An 18799-nucleotide genomic window follows, 5' to 3' on the forward strand; every position below is an offset into this window, starting at 1 on the left:
GCCGCTCCGCAGCATGTGGGATCTTCCCGGACCAGGGCACGAACCCGTGTCCCCTGCATCAGCAGGCGGACTCTCAACCACTGCACCACCAGGGAAGCCCTACCCTCTACCTTTTAAATTGTACAGTTTAGTGTGTTTAAAAATTCAAGTATTTGTGCAACTAATCTCCAGAATTCTTTTCATCTTGCAAAAATGAAACTCTATACCCATTAAACAACATCTCTTCCTATGCCCTCTCTATTGGACCTGTCTCTATGAATTTGATTACTCTGGATACTTTATATAAGTGTAATCATACATTTTTCACCTCTTTGTAACTGGCTTATTTAGCTTAGCATAACTTCCCCATGTTGAAGCATTTGTCAGCACTTCCTTCTGTTTTGAGAAGGAATCAGAATTGACCCACCCAAGACATGGGGAAGGGTGCTGATGGAGTCCATACTACCTTACCAGATATGATTTTTGTAGAGGAAGAGATTTAGATTTTATTAACCCCTTTATTGTGGTACTGACATACAATAAACGGCATTTATTAAAAATGTAAGATGTATTTTCACATGTGTGCATAATGGGACCATCACCAAAGTCATGATAATGAACATGTCTGTCGTAGAGTTTACGTTGGCCCCTTTGTATTCTCTCTGTCAGCCCTAGCCAACCTGCCATCTCTAGGGAGACATTATAGTTTTTTTTCTTTTTTCTTTTTTTTTTTTGGCTGTGCCACACATCTTGCGGGATCTTGTTCCCTGACCAGGGATTGAACCCGGGCCCTCAGCAGGGAAAGTGTGGAGTCCTAACCCCTGGACCTCCAGGGAATTCCCAATATAGTTTTTGTTTTCTAGAATTTTATATAAATGGAATCCTATAGTTACTCTTGTATGGCTGCTTTCACTAAGTGTATAAATATATATTTAGTGTTATCCCTTTTGTGTGCACAAAAGCATGGCATCATATAAGAATAAACAAGCCTCTGATATGTAGTAAAGCTGTGTGTTCTGACAGGCACTTTGAGAAAAAGTTGTTTAAAGTGGGAAAGTGAAGTTTAAGTAAATTTAAATTCAATTTCATAGGAAATTAATATCTTTAAAAATTTTGAACCATGTGCCTCGTAAACAAGCTTCCACTGACACATCTTTCTAGATTTTTCTTATTTTTCTTTTTTCTTGTAGTGTCTTTCAGCTATGTCTTTGTGTCATAAAAGTTCTTAGTGCATTTTTAAATCATTAATCATTTTGTTGTGGTAAAATACACAAAATTTATCTACCATCTTTAAATGTTCAGTGATGTATCTTGGCAGGAGATGGCATGTGATATTTTGCTGTCCTTTAGAGCTAGGCTTCAGATTTTGAAAGAAATCTTAGAGAGTAATAAATATCATTTCAATAATAGTGTTGTTTGCTAGGTTGGGACGCGATCACTGATTATCAAGGCAGGAAAGTTACCTGTCTCCAATTCTTCCTCATGCCCTGTCTGGGATCTTTTCTTTCATATTCAATATCATGAAACAGCCTCTAAAATTTCAGTCTATTTGACAGTCAACAAGACAGCTGACAACTATGTGTGGACATAGAGTGTCATGATATAGTGTGTCTGTTTCGGTGTGTAGATTTGGGAACTTGCTGTAGTTCATAGAGTCTGAAATTACAGGTCCCTAATCTTTGTGGGCTTTTCCATCACTGCTCTCCAAATCTGGGTGCGATTTAAGAGTAAGCAAGGCCTGTCCCATGGTTGGAGCAGGGAACTCCTTTTCCCAGTGTCCCTGAGGGTGCCTCTTGGCTTTTAATAGGCCAGGTAGGAAGTAACTCATTCTGTGAGAGATGGTAGGTGGTGTTAGCAGCGGAAACTACATTACCCAGAAGTCTCTCCGGTGCGCGGTCGCCGCTGCACAGCCTTGTGGGTAGAGTAGTTTCCACTACGGGTGTTACCTGTGCTTTCTCAATGTTGGTAGTTCCAGATTGTGGCTAAAGGCCGAGCGAGGGCGTGAAGGGCTCTGGGAAATGCGGTTCTTAGGCTGTAAACCCGGCAGGGCTTCTCTGCCTCTTTAAGGCGTTTTACCCAGATTTCCTTGGAGTGTAGTCTACGGCAAGTCACAGAAATGTTTAGAGACATATTATTTCAGACTGCATGAATCGCAGCAAATTTCCAAAGACTGCACATAGAAAGGGATCCACCATACCATTATGTTACTTGTCGTCCTTTCATAGCTGTCGGCTATCTTGCTGCTTGTCAAAAACACGTACACTCCCGCTTTTCATGAGTTTCAGTAGCTTCGCTCAAGCGCAATATAAAAAGCCCCCAGACAGGGCTTAGGATGGTGAACTTGGAGAAGGGATGTCTGGAGGCACCAGAAAGGGTAACGATGTGCACCTGATTCCCACAGAAAACATCCTTCCTGCCTGAATAGTCAGTGATGGTGTTTCAACAACATTGCTATTTAAGATAATATTACTTCATGTCTGAGATATACACCATTTTGGGACTTCCCTGGCAGTCCAGTCGTTAAGATTCCGTGCTCCCAATGCAGGGGGCATGGGTTCGATCGCTGGTTGGGGAACTAAGATCTTGCATGCTGCACAGCAGGGCCTAAATAAATTAATTAATTAACTCTGAGGTTACTCCATTTCTTTTAAGAAATGTGAAACCTCTCTAAAAGAACAGGGACTTATCACATGCCATCTTCTGCCAGGACAGAATATGTCTCTCCTTAGAATTTGACCACGGGTGCAAAGGGGCCATCTTATGCCTGACATAAAGGTTTGGGATTCTGTGATCTCATTTCCTTGCTGGAAAATGGTTTGACATTTCAACTGTAATTGCAGCAACAGTATACACAGGGAGTTGAGATAATCTCTGGGAAAACAGTTGTTAAATGGATATTACTAAATGTTATTAATAATAATTTTATAGGTTTTCAAGGAAAGTGGCAGAAATGGTTCTAGAGAAATTTATCTGTGAGAGTGGAGGAAAAAAAGGTAAGAAATCAATGAAGTCTGAAAAAGAGTCACTGAGTCTGAGAAGTCAGAGAATGAAGCTGAGACTTCAAGGCTTGCTGAAACCTTAGCCACACTCAGAGTTTGGTTCCAAAATGTGATTATTTTTTTAAATACTTGAAAACATGATGCATTAACAGCTTAGAGGGAGAGGTAAAGACAATATTTAAAGAGTTGCCAGAGAGGTTAAAATGAATAAAGAAGTTGTGCTGTTGTGTATTTACTGATCTACAACTGTTCAATGAGCACTAACAAGGATTCAGGTCCAAGAGTAGGTGCATGACAGACATCAGGAATAGGACTGCCAGCTGTTCTGCATATAGAGCACACATCCTGTATCCTGTATTGATACTGTCAGAATGCCCTAAATATCCTGTATTTAGCTTTTTACAATATATTACAAAAACTCAGCAGTTAGAGCTATTTTTCTCTCACTGTAATTGGCAGTTAAATCACTTAGTGGTAACATTAGCTCATAAACATAGCCCCAGAAATAACCTTCTGGACAATGCCTTCTGGTCTCTCCTTAGGGCCTGGCTAAGGAAGAACAAAAGAGGGGACTAATAGTTAAAGTGTTTATTTTTCATAACAGGAAGGCAAAGACTGTTCTTTAGCCCAATTCCAAAATCTTGAACGAGAAAACATGGTTTTTTAGAGATAACTTCAGATAACCTGTGAAAGCCAGCCAGTCAGCAACAGCCTCACCCCAGTAAACTGAAGCTTCTGAAAATTCGCAAATAATTGATAGTCCCAACCTTCTAGAATTCAGCCTATCAGTGTTCAGGTCCCAGTCCTGAAAGACAGCCAATTAGTAACAGCCCCAGCCCCTAGGTAACAACCAATCAGTAAGTGCCTCACTATAGCAACCTTGTTTCTGAAAGTCCTAGTCAACAGTAGTGAGCAAAGTAACACACATGGAAGTCCATCAATCATTAAACATGCCCATTTCTGAAAGTCTGCCAATTCCTGAATGCCAGACTTCCCAAAACGCTCCTATGAGAACGCTCTGGCTTTTTTTGAGGTGACTGCCTGACAATTAGAGCAGGCAGGCAAACAGAATGTTTCCCCTCCTTTTTTTTTTTTTTTTTGTATCAGATACCAAGTTCAATTCACTGTTAGTTCACAAGTTTGAAAACCTTTCAACGGTTCAACCTGTTAGCAGTTATGAGTTTGGACTTGTAATAGACAAATTGACACACACGTGAGATTTCAAAGGCAATGTTTTCTATTCTTGCTGAATTGCTATTATCTATTTTTTGTATATACTGAATATAAAAATGCAAATATAAATTTTGTGATGGGGCTTCCCTGGTGGCACAGTGGTTGAGAGTCCGCCTGCCGATGCAGAGGACACGGGTTCGTGCCCCAGTCCGGAAAGATCCCACATGCCGCGGAGCAGCTGGGCCCGTGAGCCATGGCCGCTGGGCCTGCGCGTCCGGAGCCTGTGCTCCGCAGCGGGAGAGGCCACAACAGTGAGAGGCCCGCGTACCGCAAAAAAAAAAAGAAAAAAAAATTTTGTGAATTTTCTTAAGAGTGGTTATTTATTAAATGTGGTAAAAGTCCTCTTTGAGGTCTCTGAATGATATACAATTGTTCATTCAATATTGAAAATGATGGACAGATGTAAATCAACATTACTAAAGTTAAGCATGAGAGTTATATGATTTCCTCAACTAGTATTAAAGCAAGTGAAAAAGTAATTGTTACGAGAAATTCAGATTAAGAAGGGAAAATAGTAACAGAAGTTGTAAGGAGCTTCCACACTGTATATAATCAGTCCTCCAGCTCACACTACTGTTGAGCCTGTGTCTCACTAATCAACGTTCAATGGACAAAAGGAACAAGATAAAATTGGATGTATCCACTGTAGAAGCTATGTTACAACCTATTATGTTTACTGTGGAAGTCCCACTGAAATATGGTTTATGCTGTCACCGCAGACCCTAGCCTTCCACCAGATGCAGTACCCACAGATGTCCATGTGCCTTGCTGCTCAAGGGCAACTTGAGTATATGACGACGTGGTAAATCAGCAGTAGGTCTAAACTCTGCTCTGTGTTGATTTTCTTGGCTTTTCGTTCTCAGTTTGACACGTGGACTTTGTTGATAGTTCCCTGTTGAGATACTTGGGTGACTCAGGCTATTCCTTTTCATACCTTTTTTGATGTCCTTTGAGTTACTGGTTGTTTTTGTTTTTCCTGTGCTGTCTAAAAATGTAGTTTCTCATGAGAATATGAATCACAGGGTAGAACACAGGCACTGCCCTATAAGCCTGTTGTTCAGGCCAGCCTCACAGACCAGTGGGTTTGCAGTTCTCATAGTACTGGAGGCTACATGGACAAACTTTCTTGCAGGTTACCAATAAACCAAATGAGGTCTCCTTCCATCTTAAAACTGTTGTATTGAGAGCTGGGCTATAAGCTAGAGAGCGCATTCTCTCTGGTATCCGCATGCCAGGGGAACACAGTGGGTCTGTGTGGTGAGGAGCCAACCATCAGGTTAGGGACTTGAGGTCCACAAGCATTCCATACCTACTGATCACTGCCTGCCCCCTGGGGTGGTCTAAGTTTAAATCTTCATATTCTTGTTACAATCCTAATTCTTGTGCCTGTGTTTCTTTTTCTTTCTTTCTTTCTTTGTTTGGCTGCGCCAGGTCTTACTTGCAGCATGCATGATCTTTTTAGTTGCGGCATGCAAACTCTTAGTTGCAGCACCAGGATCAAAACCGGGCCCCCTGCATTGGAAGCGCGGAGTCTTTTTTTAAAATAAATTTATTTATTTATTTATTTTTGGCTGTGTTGGGTCTTCGTTGTTGCACGTGGGTTTCCTCTAGTTGCAGCGAGCGGGGGCTACTCTTTGTTGCAGTGCACGGTCTTCTCATTGTGGTGGCTTCTCTTGTTGCAGAGCATGGGCTCTAGGTGCACAGGCTTCAGTAGTTGTGGCACGTGGCTCAGTAGTTGTGGCTTGCAGGCTCAAGAGCACAGGCTCAGTAGTTGTGGCGCACGGACTTAGTTGCTCCGTGGCATGTGGGATCTTCCTGGACCAGGGCTCAAACCCGTGTCCCTTGCATTAGCAGGCAGATTCTTAACCACTGCACCACCTGGGAAGCCCAGGAGCACCGAGTCTTAGCCACTGGACCACCAGGGAAGTCCCTTGTGCCTTTCCGAATAGCATAACTGTACCAAAGATGATTTGAGCCTTCAGTGGCCACTCTGGGGGACACTTGATTTGAACAAAAGGGTTAATTTGTAAGACATCTTTGAAAATAAAGGAAATAAGAGTTCTCAGGCCCAATGGATAGTATTTTTTCTTAGTATGCAGAGGACTCCAAATTAAATTCTGAAATAAAAGTTACATCACTAAAAGATTCTTTGCCAAAAACTAATAAGCAAGTCGACAAACTCAGCAGGAACAAAGGAGACTCATTCCCCTGTAAAGCCACCCTCTCCTTGTCCTGCAGTAGCCTCCCACATCCAGCGCTCCCACCCCCTTATCCTTCTGATCTCTCTCCTTAGCACGTCTCCCCCTACTCTCTCCCTTGTTCAGACCCCCTACTGTAACTGAGCAAAAGCCAAACTGACATTGGGTGTTTGCAGCAAAGTAAGGGTTTGTTGCAGGGCACCAATCAAGGCAGTGGGAGACAAGTCTGACACCCACTGCAACTGGGTCTTTGAGTTGGGGGGTTTTAGAGGGGAGGAAAAAAAAGCTGGGGTTAATCGTCGTCTTGTGACGTTTCTTAATCATAGTTTCAGGAATAAGAATGCCTATTGTTTACGAGTCTATGGTCTGGTGGTCCATGACCTGGAAGTTCTGTTAGCTCATCTTGCCCTGGAGAAACACCCCGGTCTGTACATTAACGATGTTATCAACAACGGCAATTTTAGTCATCTGACTCTGGTTGATTAGGGTTCAGTTAGCACAGGACTGAGGTAGAAAGGGACAAGAAAGGGAAGAGAGTTTTGGATAGAGAGGTTAATCATAAACTCAGCAGGGGAACTCGGTTTTAGGGGGACTCAGTTTCATCACCTTTTCCCAACTCTCATAAACCCCAAATGCCAGTTACCTCTAAATATCCACCCCAGCCGTGAGTCAGGCATGCAGAAAATTTTAGAATTTAAACCTTGTACCTGAGCTGAATTAAGAGGTATAACTAAAGATTCTTTTCAACTCAAATAAGACAAGCAAGTAATCATTAAAAAGTTTAGAATTCTTTAGGGTACATCTGACCAAGGCCACCTAACTTACACAACTTGTATACATGGTGGTTGGAAGCTAAGATGCTAAATCAAAGGTGACAAAAGCTGACTGGACTGACCAGGAAGGGACTGACGGGAGTTCTCTTTCCACAATAAGCCTGAGGGTCATAGAAAGTTCAGGAAACTAGGTCCAAGTCTCCTGAAAGCTATACCTGAAGTATTAACAGCAAAAATCCACTGTAATTTAATCATTAAAGCAAAAATACTTTTAAACTATAAGAGATTTTCAGGACTAGAAAAAATTCCTAATTTCAACAGTTGGGAGTCACAGAGGTGCTTATGTAAGAGCAGCCGTTTCATGTCATTTTACCAGTGGTGTTAAGTTTGAACTTGGAGACCTAATTCAAAAACAGAACTTAGAATAATTAGCCCCTTTAGCTGAACTATAAAACCTGGCAGCTACATATCCACAAGACAGGATCTGAGGAAAACATGTGTCCCTGCAGATCAGCAGGGGCTAAGGGGCCCATGTCCCAACCAACCACCTATTGACAAGGACACTTGTAAATATTGTAAATAGAAGGGACACTGGAAAAAAGGTTGTCCCATCTTATGAAGAAAAACCAAGACAAAGAAAACCCCTCAGGGACTCCCTGCTCCCTATGCAGGGGGCCCGAGTTCGACCCCTGGTCAGGAAACTAGATCCCGCATGCAGCAACAAAGATCCTGTGTGCTGCAACTAAACGCCCGGAACAGCCAAATTAATTAATTATTTTAAAAAAGAAAATCCCTCAAATCAGAGCAGTCAGGGTGCTTTGAGGAAGGAAAAGTGGCCAATAACCTGCCATATCCTTTAAGCCCTCAAGATGAGTTAACTATAGATGATCATCCTCACCAATTCCTGGTAGGTATGGTTGCTATTTTTTCTCCATTAAATACCAACAGCTTAGCTCAATCTCTTCCTAAGAGTGGAAGGTATTTCAAATAACCCACAGATTTTCCCCATTTCAACAGTAACACTTGGGCCATTGACTGAAAAAGCAAAAGCATTCTTCCTGCTCTGTGATACCATCCCTGCAAATTTAATAGAAAAAGTTATTAAACTGTCAAAATCCTACAGGTAAAAGAAGAAGTTACAGGGAAAATGTTACAAACATAAATATTTTGAACTAGATGAAGATAAAAATGCTACGTACAAAAAATTGATATGCTACAACTAAATTAAATGATTAGAGGGAAATTATAACTTTAAAAAGCTTATTACAGGGCTTCCCTGGTGGCCCAGTGGTTGAGAATCCGCCTGCCAATGCAGGGGACCCAGGTTCGAGCCCTGGTCTGGGAAGATCCCACATGCCGCGGAGCAACTAAGCCCGTGCGCCACAACTACTGAGTCTGTGCTCTAGAGCCTGCATGCTGCAACTACTGAAGCCCACACACCTACAGCCCATGCTCTGCAACAAGAGAAGCCACCATAGTGAGAAGCCCACACACCGCAACGAAGAGTAGCCTTCGCTCGCTGCAACCAGAGAAAACCTGCGCACAGCAACAAAAACTCAATGCAGCCAAAAAAAAATTAAAAAAAGAAAAGCTTATTACAAAAGAAGAATGATGTCAATAACCTAATATTCCATATTAAGAAACCTGGAAAATAAGACCAAACTAATCCCAAAGCAAGGATAAGAATGGAAATAATAAAGAATAGAACAAAACACTGAAACAGGAAACAGAAAAAATATTTTAAAAAATCAATGAAAGAAAAAATGTTGGTTGTTTCAAAAGATCAACAAAATTGACAAAACTCTAAGTTGGCTCACAGAAAAAGAAGACAACAAACTAACAAAGTCAGGAATGAAGACACTACAGAAATTAAAAGTATCATAAGGGAATATTATAAACAATCCTATACCTCCCAAATTAGACAATTAAGTTAAAATGGACAAATTCCTAAAAGACACCAATGATCAAATCTCACATAAGTAGAGAATGTATATAGGACTATACAAAGTAGTTTTTATTGAAAATCTTCCCACAAGAAAATTCCAGGCTCAGGTGCCTTCACTAAGGAATTCCAGCAAGCATTTAAAAAAGAAATATCACTGATCCTTCAAAAACTCTTCCAGAAAACAGAGGAGGAAACACTTCCCAACTTATTCTATGAGATCAGAATTACTGTGATACAGCAGCAGTCCCCAAACATTTTGGCACCAGAGACTGGTTTCGAAGAAGACAATTTTCCAATGGACTGGGTGGGAGGGTTGTTGGGGCGGGGGGTGGTTCAGGCGGTAACACGAGCCATGGGGAGCAGCAGATGAAGCTTTGCTCCTCGGCTGCCCTCCCGCAGCTCACCTCCTGCAGTGCGGCCCGGATCCTAATAGGCCATGGACCAGTACCAGTCCACGGCCCAGGGGTTGGGGACCCCTGTGATACAGAGGTATCAGAAGAAAACAAATATACAAACTCATTATTGTTCATCTATATAGATGTAAAATACATTAACAAAGTATCAGAAAACTGTCTCGGCAACATATACAAAAGATTATACAACATGATCCAGTAGGATTTGTCCCAGGAAAGGCAAGGTTGGCTGAATATCAATTAATGGAATAAACCATATAAATAAAATAAAAGACAAGAAAAAAACCCCCAAAGCCACACGATGATTATCACAATAAATGGAGAAAACTGGAACAGAGAGTCTAGAAATACATCCATGCTAATACAGTCAAGTGATCTTTGAAAAGGGAGCAAAGGCAAAGGAATGGAGAAAGGATAGTCTTTTCAACACATAGGGTTTTAAAAAAGTGACCCAGACACAGATCATACACCTTTCACAAATATTTTCGCAAAATGGATAATAAACCTAAATACAAAACTATAGAATAGGGCTTCCCTGGTGACACAGTGGTTGAGAGTCCGCTTGCCGATGCAGGGGACATGGGTTCGTGCCCCGGTCCGGGAAGACCCCACATGCTGCGGAGCGGCTGGGCCTGTGAGCCATGGCCACTGAGCCTGCGTGTCCGGAGCCTGTGCTCCACAACGGGAGAGGCCACAGCGGTGAAAGGCCCGCGTACCGCAAAAAAACAAACAAAAACAAAAAAACTATAGAATACCTAGAAGATAACACAGGAGACAATGAAGACCTTGGGTTTGGCAATGAGTTTTTAGATACAACACCAAACCACAATCCATGAAAGAAAAACCGAGTATTTTGGACTTGACTAAAATTTAAAAGTTCTGCTCTGCAAAAGACACTGTTAAAAGAATATTGAAAGATATTCATCATATGTCATTAGGGAATTGCAAATTAAAGCAACAAAAACATACTGTTACTACACACCTATGTGAATGGCAAAAATCGAAAACACTGACAACACCAAATGCTGACAGGGACATGGAGCAACAGAACTCTCACCTACTGCTCATGGGAATGCAAAATGATACAGCCACTTTGGAAGACAGTTTCTTACAAAACTAAATATACTCTTACTATATGACCCAGCAAATCATGCCTTGGCTTGAAACCAAACAAACTGAAATCTGAGGTCTACAAACTTATGTCCTCCTACACACAATGCATATTGCAGGTTTATTCATAACTGCCAAAACTTGGAAGCAATCAAGATGTCCTTCAGCCAGTAAATGGATAAGCAAACTGTTACATCCATACAATGGAATGTTATTCAGTGATAACTTATAAGCAAATCTTCACAGCAGCTTTATTTGTAACAGCCAAACGCTGGAAATAACCCAAACATCCACTAACAGGCAAATGGATAAAAAACAAATTGTAGTATATCCATACAATGGAATAATACTCAACAATACAAAGGAACAATTAATACATGCAACACGATGGCTTAATCTCAAAATAGTTACGGTTAGTGAAAAATGTCAGAGTCCCCACTCCCCAGAAAGTATATACCATGATTCTATTTATATGAAATTCTAGAAAATGCTTGCTATTACTTGTGAACTGTGGGAAAGGGGGCCAGAAAGGACTGGGAGGAAAGGATTATAAAGGGATACAAGGAATCTTTTGGTTGTGTGGGATATCTCCATTATCTTGATGGTGTGGTCTCATCAGTATTTACACATGGTGAAACATAACACGTTTTACACTTTATATATTCAGTTTATTTCATGTCACCATACCTTAATGAAGATGTTAAGAACTAAATGTTCCCTATGAAAATCCATATTTACCATTCCTCTTGGAAAGTCACATCTGCCAACTGTTCTGGTTCTAGCATATCCCTCTCCCCACAGTTTAGGGGGATGAGCCCTGCCTCAGTATCAGCAATGAAGTCCACATCCACTTCAGTCACTAGAAATGTTGGCTGGGTCAGAGAAGCCTGATCCCTGGATCTCTCATCAGTGCTGGGGTTCCTGCCTGTGCAGTGATGGCCATAACGTCAACAGCACAGGGAGGTACAGGAATCCACAAATCTTTAGATTATTTACTGTAACAGTGCATTGGCCGCAGGAGACTCAGACGTCTGAAGGTCCTGAGAATTTCTGTACACTTTCATGCCATACAGCCAAAATCACATGGACGTTTATAGATGCCACTGTTAGAATAGACACACATTCTCTCACTAGCCACAGTCATCCCCACTCCATTATATCAGTGTTTCTGTACCAACTATGATTCCTACCTTGCCCTAAAGGGCTAAAGCCTTCCAGTCAATGATACTTGCCTATGAGATTCTGGACATCAGGGACTGGCTCCTGTACAGGTCCAGGAGACAGAAATCCCTCAAAAGTGCTGGGGAATATGGGACATTCCCTAGGAACAAAAGACCCAATTCATGTTGCTTCCACAAGCACTGGAGATTTCCACACCAACTGTGCCCTCCTCAGAATGAACTCTGGGCTCACAGTAAATCCTGACTTCTAAACCACAGGATTAGGTGCATAAAGCTCTTCAGACTTTTCTAGCAAGCCTTGGGCAACAATGCAACCTAGGCCAGACTAGACTGAGAGCTGTTCTCTACCACCCAGTTGTCCCTTCTGAGGCACATAACATTGGTGTCAACATAAGGTGTTCCTCCCTTCATGTCGGTAAAACCCAATTTTTTCTCAATCCATTAGACACAGTGAACTGACCTCCCATGAGTAAAGACTGTCACAGCAGGCCTTTATCACTGCACAAACTAGAGTAGCATGGACAGGGAGTTCCAAAGTTGGGTGACTTGGGAGCAAGATAAATAAGTCACAGCTATCATGTGACAGTCAACATTCTCCAGGAAGAAGCGAAATCTTGTCTGGAAATCCCCAGTAGACTCTGGTCCTTTCGGCCAGAGCTAGATCATGGTCACTCAGTACCCAGTCATGGAGGTGGAAATGAGGACCTTCTGTGCACTCAGAACATTCACAATCCCCTAGAGGGATGAGGAGAGACAGCACAGGGCTCCACCTTTCCTGAGCATATTGGAGTAACTGACAGACACTGTGGAAACTTAACACCAATGAGATGGCTTCCACCACAGGCACTGGCAGTGATATAACTGTCAAGAGCCCTGGACAGTTGAGGAAGTGCAATGCACCTCATGAGAGCTTCTCACCTATGTGGTACTTATCGGGAATCTCCCCGGGGTGGATGTACGATTGTACAAGGTTGACCTGCTGGCTCCCTCACAAAGGGCACTCACAGAGCTCTTCTCTGGTGTGAGTCCTAATACCTTGAACAAGGATACAGCACATTTTCTGCATTCATAAGGCCTTTCTCTAGCGTGAACTTTCTGGTTGCTAAACAAGTGTAACAGATGCAGCTAAAGGGCCATCAAAGCTGTTGCATTCATGAGGCCCTTCGCCAGTGTGAACTTTCTGGTGCCGAACAAGATGGGAGCTTCTGCTATAGGCTTTCCCACATTCACTGCACACGTAAGGCTTCTCTCCAGTGTGAACCCTCTGGTGAAGGATGAGGCTAGAGTTGCGGCTAAAGAATTTCCCACATTCACTGCACTCATAAGGCCTCGCTCCAGTGTGGACTTTCTTGTGCTGAACAAGGTGGGAGCTACTGATGTAGGCTTTCCCACATTCACTACACACATAAGGCCTTGCTCCACTGTGAACCCTCTGGTGTAGAATGAGGCTAGAGTTGTGGCTAAAGCATTTCCCACATTCACTGCACTCATAAGGCTTCGCTCCAGTGTGAATTCTCTGATGCACAATGAGGTTGGAGCTATGGCTAAAGAATTTTCCACATTCGCCACACTCATAAGGCCTTTCTCCGGTGTGGATTTTCCGGTGCTGTACAAGCGTGTCTTTACGGCTGAAGGCCTTTCCACACTCACTGCACTCATAAGGCCTTGCTCCAGTGTGAATTATCTGGTGCTGAACAAGTGTGTCTTTGCAGCCAAAAGCCTTTCCACATTTGCCACACACATAAGACCTTGCTCCTGTGTGGACTCTCCTATGTTTAATGAGGCTGGAGTTATGGCTAAAGAATTTTCCACATTCTATGCACTCGTAAGGCCTTGCCCCAGTGTGAATTCTCCAGTGCTCAATAAGGTGAGAGCTTTGGCTAAAGAATTTCCCACATTCACTGCACTCATAAGGCCTTTCTCCAGTATGAAATCTCTGGTGCTGAACAAGTGTGTCTTTACGGCTAAAGGCTTTTCCACATTCAGTGCACTTATAAGGCCTTTCTCCGGTGTGAATTCTCTGGTGCTGAACAAGGTGGGAGCTTCTGCTGTAGGCTTTTCCACATTCGCTGCAGTCATAAGACCTTTCTCCAGTGTGGACTCTCTGGTGTTGTACAAGCGTGTCTTTGCGGCTGAAGGCCTTCCCACATTCACTGCATGTATATTGTCTTTTCCCATTGTGAAATTTCTGGTGGGTTTTTAGGTGAGACGGGTGAATGAAGGCCTTTCCACATTCCTTACACACATGTGATGTTGCTCCACTATGAATTTTTGTGTGATGAATAAGAACTGATTTCTCCTTGGACAGATTTCCACATGGTAGGCAACTGAAAGCTCGCACTTCAGCCTGAGTTATCTGGTTGTCAAGGAGAGTGAAGGTGTTCAGGAACGTTTTCCCATTGTCACTGCAATTGAGAAGCATCAGTTCATCATGGTCTCCCTGGTGTCGCCCGAGTCTGGAGCTTTGTGGAAAAGGCTCCATGAACTCAGCCTTTTTGCATGGACTCATTCCATTGTAAGTGCTTTGGTACTGGAACAGGCCAGAGCTACCTGGCAAGTCCATCCCTTCCTCCCTGCAAGTAAAAGGTCTCCCTAACGTGTGGACAGCACAGCTCTTCACAAGTGAGGCCCCATCATCACCCCTTCTGATGGGATTCTTCCCACTATATTGCTTCTGGTGCTGATAAAAGTTTTCACTGAACAGGAATCCTCGCCCACAGGGGTCACATGTGTACAGTTTCTGTGCAGGGCATGATCCCTGGTGTTCAGCCAGGTGCAAAATGTCTTTCAAGAGTGGGTCACATATCTCACACGGCTGGGCTTTCTGGATAAATGGACATGACTCAGGAGTCCTGACCTCTGACACTCCTTCTACAAAAACGCTCTGCTCAGAAGGGGCCTCCTCATTGTCTGCTTCACACCAACAACCTGAAATCAAAGAAATGCTAGTGAAGGACATGTTGACTTTGGTGGGAAGCAGCAACTCCATCACATAGGTATGTGTGACACACCAATGAATGAGTCCACTGACTTTTGGCAGGATGAGGGAGCCAGGATCAGGAAGGGCTCACTGTCAGTCCTGGGCCTCTAAAGGTCACAGTATGAAGGAACTCTAACGATGGGTAAAGACAAAATGATGTTGGACAGTACTGGAAGTAGAGGCGAGGTCTCCAACTCACTCCTCTACAAAAGCGTTTCAGCAGGGCCTCGGCTGCTGGTGTCAGGTGAGCTCTGTGCAGAAAGCTGTGTCCAGGCCCAGGAAAATCTGATTGCAAGTAAGTAGCTTGTTCTTAAGGAATACATATGGATATGTGCACAACTCATGACACATTATAGTAGCCAGTGTTGCTGAGCACTGTGGACGGAGAAGAGGAGAATGAGTGAGAGACATGGAGGCCAGAGAGGTGGGGAAACAGCCAAGGGATGGAAGACAGAAATGTCAAGTGCCAAGAATGGGGAAGGAAAGGGAGAAGTGAGGTACTGCTATGTGCCTTGGCAAGAAAACACTGGTGAACACAAAGCAGGTTGATGGTACGATGTGAACCCAGCCCTAAGATCACTCTCTTTCAGCTCCCATGCAGCAGGGTCAGGCCCTCTCTGGCCTCTCTCACTGTGGCTGGAGTCAAGGCTCCCTGTCAGGAACCCGGGGTTTCCTGTCCCTCTCCACCTGGAAAACTACATGTGATCAGGAAGATGGAAGTTGTAAAAAAATCATAGGGCAGATGGGTGGCCCAGGTAGACCCATTCCACAGAGAAGAAGAGAATATGTTTTTAAAAAAGGAGAGAGAGAAAAACCCGAAGGAGGATTTGGCGGAACATCCCTGTGTCTGCCACAAGCAGTGACCATGTCAGTACCTACAATTCCTGGCATAGTCATGCACCAGGAAATCTCAGCCAGAGGTCAGGGGCAGAACATGGACGCAGAGGCATCATGGATCTGGAAGTGCCCAACCGAGGCAGAATCTGTGAAGCAGACTGTAAGAGCCCTGAACTGCTAACCTGATCCTGAAAGACTTTGGGCAGAGGTGTCGGGACTGCTCAGCGAGGGAGGGGACACCACACACGGCCCAGCCTTGGCACCCACAGTGCCTACTCTGGGAACCAAAGAAGGGAAGGAGAAGAGTCATTGATCTGGCTGGACCGAAAGACCTGCCCCAAGGGAAGTGGGGAAAAAGCAAACCCCAAGGACACTGGAGCAGGCATGAGGGCCTGTGGAAGGCAGCCTCTCTGATGGCCCCCAAGAATGCCTACCTCCCAGTATTCCCGCCCCTGTGTAGGCCGCTTCCCTTGACCGTAGGTGGGACTGATTGACCCATTTGAATAGAGCAAAAATGATGGGATCATTTTCTCCAAGTCAGGTTAGAAAAAGACCAGCCATCATCCTGGACATTCTCTCTTGCACACTTGCTCAGAGAAGGCACGTTATGAGGTGCACTACATGTTATGAGGTGCACTACAGAAAGGCCACCATGACAAGGAACCGAGGGAGGCCTCTGACCAACAGCCAGTTGGAACTAACGCTCACAGTTCAACAAGCCGCAAGAAATTACATCTTGGAAACACAAAACATGAGTGAGTTTGTAAGTGGATTCTTCCCGAGAATGGCCTTCAGATGAGAACACAGCTTTGGCTGACAGCTTGACTGAAACCTCATGAGAGACCCTAAGCCAAAAGCACCCAGGTAAGCTGTGACGAGCGAGGTTCCTGAAACACTGAAAGTTACATAACGCATTTTAATTGTTTTAAGTCACTAACTTTTGGAGTAATTTGCCATGTACCAATAGATAACTGAAACAGGGACTTACCCAGCGAGGCCACAAGTGCAAAGTTCTCCAGCATCACATCACGGTACAGGAGTCTCTGAGCTTCCTCAAGGAGCTCCCACTCCTCCCGGGAGAAGTACACGAACACATCCTCGAAGGTCACACAGCCCTGCCACGATGGGGACAATTGAGCCCACGGACAACAGGACTCCCCAGTCTACCCATTAACCTACCCCACCACGGTCCTCCCCAGCCTCCCAATTCAGAGGCGATACTAGGCCTTGACACAACTATTGCCTGCTCTCTCCTGTCCCTCTGATCACTGTGTGCAGCCCAGAGCAGAACCAGGCAGGTGGGCAGATATATATTATATAAGCTATGGGTCTTGCATGAAGGGCACAAAACACTCTCCTGCTAGCATCCTCAAGAACATGCCTCCCAGAAACAACTAAGGCCATCAGGTCACATTCCTCCCAACATGTATCACTCTGAACCACACTTTCCTCATATCTGGGGCCACACCCCATTAACACTGACAACCTTCTGATCCACAACATATGCACCTCCAAGGCAACCCCCACTCCTGAAGCCACTCTGCATACAGTATCCAGGAAGTACTCATATCTTTATGACAGGCACCACTGCCACCCAGGTGCCTGAGCACGATGCCAAGTCCTCAGGGCCCAGTTTCCACTTTCTTTGCCACCATCAACACTTATGTGGACTATTGCAGTAAGCTCCTCCCTCATGCCCACACTCCATTCTCAATTAGACAGCAGCCAGAGGGAGCCTGCTAAGATCCGATTCAGAGCATCTCTCTTCTGCTCCAAATCTTCAATGTTTTTCAACACTATCAGAATAGAAGCCCAGCTCCTCAGCCTGCCATTCTTGCCTGACTCCTAGCCCTTTTCCCAGCAGACATAATGAAGACCTGTGGTTCCCTGAGGACTCCCAACTCAATCTTACCTCCAAGCATTTACACATGCTGTTCCTGGGTCTAATACACCCTTCCAGTCCTCATCCCATTGGCTACCAGAAGCAGGAACCTCTTCATATAACTGTTGGCTTAGATTCAGGATACTGGGCTAGAAAGGACCCCTCCTTTAAGGCCCCCAGACTCAAGTGCAGGGAGAGGGACAGGTGAAGAGTCCCAGTATCTCACTATGTCTCAGCAGAAAATCTCCAACGACCCTAGTTTAAAAACATATACAAAATCCATACACCTCTCTAACCTCCACTGCCACCACTCTGGTCCACCCACCATCAACACTCACCTGGACTACTGCAGTAGACTCCATCCTGGTCTCCCTGCCCACCCTCAGGCTTCCCCAATCTTTCCACTCTGCTACAAGAGGAAGCCTGTTAACACCTATGTCAGATCACCTCCCTTCTCTGTTACAAACCTTCTATGGCTCCCGCCACCACCAGAAAAGAGGCCCAGCTCCTCAGGCTGCCATTCTAGGCCTGATTCCTGACTGCCTGCTCTCTATTCTCACCAAACATAACATAAACCTGCGGTTTCCTGAACACTCCTAATTCATTCTCACCTTCAAGTGTTTGTACCAGATGGCTCCTGGGCCTTGGAAACCATTTCACGCCTCACCCCGTCAACACTGGGAATGGGAACCTCGCCACATATCCACCGTCAAGGACCGCCCTTCACCGCCTTTATACTCAAGAAAAGGGAGCGATGAAGGCGAAGTGCTGAAAGCCCTAGAACACACCATCCCTTACACCTGAAACGGTGAGGGCTCGAGGGACCCTCCACTCACCTGAGCCCGGTCCATAAGCGTCGCGGTCGCCATGGGATCCTCTGAGCAGAACCGGGTCGAGAAACTGGCGACTGGAGCGGGCTCTGCGGGAGCAGCCGAACCCCCACCCCACACTGGGCGAAGGGGCCTCGGGACGACTGTCGCACTCAGAGCCCCAGGCTCCCCCTTGTAAAAAGGCGCTCAGCCTCAGGGTGCCACCTCCGGAAGCGGACGAGGACGGAGGGCTGGTGCGAAGGCCTCGGGAAGAGCGCAGCCCCGGCTGACACCTCCGCGCAAGGCGGCCCGTAACACGACGGGGACCATGGATCCTAAAAACGGCGCGGAGGGAGGTCCTATCCTTTCTTCTGTCCTTCCCTGTTAGCTTCCGAAGAGCCGCACGGAAGGCGGACCCCAGCCAGGCCTCCCAGCCTCCACAGCCACTCTAGACAGCCCT

The 18799-nt window shown here is 44.8% G+C and overlaps 1 protein-coding gene across 1 annotated transcript; it reads right to left on the reverse strand.

Annotated features, from left to right (window-relative positions):
- Nucleotides 1–10434: 10434 nt before the first annotated feature.
- LOC116743518 (zinc finger protein 304-like) lies at nt 10435–18799 on the reverse strand. Its single transcript, XM_032612038.1, has 3 exons — nt 18367–18799; nt 16637–16763; nt 10435–14759 (listed from the first exon to the last, which is right to left on the reverse strand). Exons 1-3 carry the CDS (start codon nt 18397–18399, stop codon nt 12934–12936), a joined length of 1986 nt encoding a protein of 661 aa, XP_032467929.1. The 5' UTR covers nt 18400–18799; the 3' UTR covers nt 10435–12933.

This window comes from Phocoena sinus, chromosome 19 (assembly GCF_008692025.1).
Source record: "Phocoena sinus isolate mPhoSin1 chromosome 19, mPhoSin1.pri, whole genome shotgun sequence".
NCBI classification, from domain to species: Eukaryota; Metazoa; Chordata; class Mammalia; order Artiodactyla; family Phocoenidae; genus Phocoena; species Phocoena sinus.